Genomic DNA, 3,009 nt, shown 5'->3' with positions numbered 1-3,009 from the left:
CTGTATAGGGTTCTCAGTAATGTCTCTTAACCAAACTGTATAGGGTTCTCAGTAATGTCTCTTAACCAAACTGTATAGGGTTCTCAGTAATGTCTCTTAACCAAACTGTATAGGATTCTCAGTAATGTCTCTAAACTGTAAAGGGTTTTGTGTCACATACGGTCAAAAGTTTTGATTATAAACGTAGTCCAAAATGTCAAATAGTAAAAATCTTTGAGATAATATCTAAAATTAGTAGAAATATTGATTTATCACTTTTAATATTCTATGGACCAATCTAAGACATTCTGAGAAATCATAAAATAATCTAGAAACATGATAAAGTCTGAGAACATCTTGCCATGAAGCATGTTTTTTTATTGATGCTATAAGGAAGATAATATATGGGTGACAGAGTGAGAGAACCAATCAGACACGAGGTCACAAAGGTCATAGGTTAGAATCTAATCATCATTCTATTGTTCCTGTTCCTTCTTGTAGCTGTAGGTGTAGTAGACGGTGCCTTTCTTCAGGTGGCAGGTCTCAGTGTGTGTTCCTGGGTAGACAGTGGTGGTGCAGGTTCCCAGGCGGTTATCTGGCCCGGCGTCCTGATCCCACACCTAATAATAATTACATTATTATAATAATAACAAAAACAATAGTAATAATTAATAATAATCATAACTATCAAATTCGTAATAATCATAATCATCATCATCCACCTCTTCCTCTTCCTCCTCCTCCATCTCTTTCTCTTCCTGTCCCTCTTCATCATTATCATCACAATAATAATAATTTATGGGATTTACATAGTGATTTTCCAGTGCTCAAAGTGCTTTGCATAGTAAGGTGGGAAACTCACCTCCAGCTTCAGGACAGACTTGCGGATGATGTCTAGGAAGTTGAACTCACCGGGCCAGGTAGGGTTGGCCTGGTTCGTTAAAATGCTGGTCATGCCACCGAAGGCTGGACCGCACCAAACCTAAAGAAGAGAATGTTGTCGTTTTTTAAATTGTTATTGTGCTTCTAATACTAAATGATCTTTAATGGTAAGGGTAGGTAACAACACATCCGCCACAGTGATCCTAAACACAGGGGCACCTCAGGAGTGTTCATCCCCTTCCTGTACTCCCTGTTGCCTGGCCGTGCAATCACTGTAGGCTACTTGATATATATGGATACTTGATATCCAAACAAACGACAGCTGACTGTCTACTGTTTACTGTTTGATTATTGCTGTCTCTGTCCTTCTGTGTTATGATGTCTGTCCTGTCTGTAACATCACTGTACTTCTGTTTTATCTCCCCACCTGACAGTTTGTTGTTGTAAATAACAATGTTTTGTTAACTGACTGTTCAGGTTAAATAAAGAAGAAATAAATGAATCAATTCACCTTGACGTAGGGGTCTGGCTGGGAGAGGAGGTCTCCTTTCAGATTGGAGGCACTAAGACCCCACACCCTGACATGGCTGTCATCCAGGTCACAGTGTACAAGAGCCAGGGTGCAAAGCACCAGCAGTCCCAGGGACAGAGAGAGAGAGGCCATGGTACACTGTCTGGGAGAGAGGGGAGAGACGAGGAGAAGAGGAGAGAGAAGAGGAGAGGAGGGGAAGATATATTCTTATGTCCATAAGAACTTAAAAATAACACTACAGACATTCAAATGTAGTTGAAAGATCAGGACATATTTTCAGAATTAAGAGATCAATGAAGGAAGAGGGAGAGAGAGAAAGAGAGAGAGAGAGTGAGAGGTAGTAGAACAGCACCAGAACAACAGATCATGTCTTACCTCTGGATATTCTTGAGCTGGACGTCTGTCTTCTCTAGTCACCCAACTGCTGATGGTCCTTACTGTGCCATCTAGCTGTTTATAAAGATCTCAGCCCCTCCCTCCCCCCACCCAGGTTTGTATGATGACCCACAGATGGTATGCAGAACTACTTAGTGATGACATAACCAATGAGAACACACCTTATATTACCAAGAGACATATGGAAGCCTATAAGGTGTAACGACAAATTCTGATACTATTTGAAATGCTGATTGAACAAATTGTATTCCAGATAATGTCAAAAGGCCAGCCCAGTGAATCAACAGTTAGGTGAGGGAGAGGACATTGCTAAGGGTGGACATGGTAAATAGTACTGCATAGAATCTGTAATTCATCAGTAATACCATTGATCACTATCTATAGGAAGACAACCGGAGCCACACAGCCCACTGCTTCAGTCAGAGTGGTATTATAAGGACCACTCCTACAGTGACCATGTTTGAGTCCCAAATGGCACCCTATTCCCTATATAGAGCACTACTGGTCAAAAGTAGTTCACTATAGAGTGAATAGGGTGTAATGTGGGACAAAGCCTTTGCACACTACAGTTATATCACTCACTCTGTGGCGCCACATACAAACACTGTCTCTGGCTTCAATAGAAGCTTTATCCCAGGACTCTATCAACCAGATGAGTTATAAAACCTCTTGGTTTTATCCTCAATCACTTTGAATGCAGTGAATCCACTTGTGGTTAATATTCCAAGATCTAATTAATAAACTTTTTGTATGAAAGAAGTACAGAAGACTACAGAGCTAATTAAGGTATTATAATATCAGCCACTCCCACAGTGACAATATACACTGACTACAGAACATACCCCGGACTCCTCTCTCTCTGGCGCTGTCTGTCTGTCTGTCTGTTCTACAGGATCTTAGATCTTGGGGGTTGAGGCTGTGGTGGGGGTTGAGGCTGTGGTGGGAGTTGAGGCTGTGGTGGGAGTTGAGGCTGTGGTGGGGGTTGAGGCTGTGGTGGGGGTTTAGGTTATTGGTGGGGGTTGAGGCTGTGGCTGGGGTTGAGGCTGTGGTGGGGGTTGAGGGTATGGTTGGGGTCGAGGCTGTGGTGGGGGTCGAGGGTATGGTGGGGGTTGAGGCTGTGGTGGGGGTTGAGGCTGTGGTGGGAGTTGAGGGTATGGTGGGGGTTGAGGCTGTGGTTTTGGGTTGAGGCTGTGGTGGGGGTTGTGGCTGTGTAGGGGGAG

General features: G+C 43.1%; 1 protein-coding gene across 1 annotated transcript; it reads right to left on the bottom strand.

Annotated features, from left to right (window-relative positions):
• Positions 1-319: 319 nt before the first annotated feature.
• On the bottom strand, positions 320-1,832 carry LOC109896218 (perforin-1). Its single transcript, XM_020490520.2, has 4 exons — positions 1,769-1,832; positions 1,373-1,531; positions 842-961; positions 320-599 (listed from the first exon to the last, which is right to left on the bottom strand). Exons 2-4 carry the CDS (start codon positions 1,523-1,525, stop codon positions 456-458), a joined length of 417 nt encoding a protein of 138 aa, XP_020346109.2. The 5' UTR covers positions 1,526-1,531; positions 1,769-1,832; the 3' UTR covers positions 320-455.
• Between the last annotated feature and the right edge of the window lie 1,177 nt (positions 1,833-3,009).

The sequence above is a fragment of the Oncorhynchus kisutch genome, linkage group LG8 (genome assembly GCF_002021735.2).
Source record: "Oncorhynchus kisutch isolate 150728-3 linkage group LG8, Okis_V2, whole genome shotgun sequence".
In the NCBI taxonomy this organism is placed as follows: domain Eukaryota; kingdom Metazoa; phylum Chordata; class Actinopteri; order Salmoniformes; family Salmonidae; genus Oncorhynchus; species Oncorhynchus kisutch.
The sequence above is the reverse complement of the archived record's forward strand: the minus strand, read 5'-3'. Positions and strand labels throughout refer to the sequence as shown.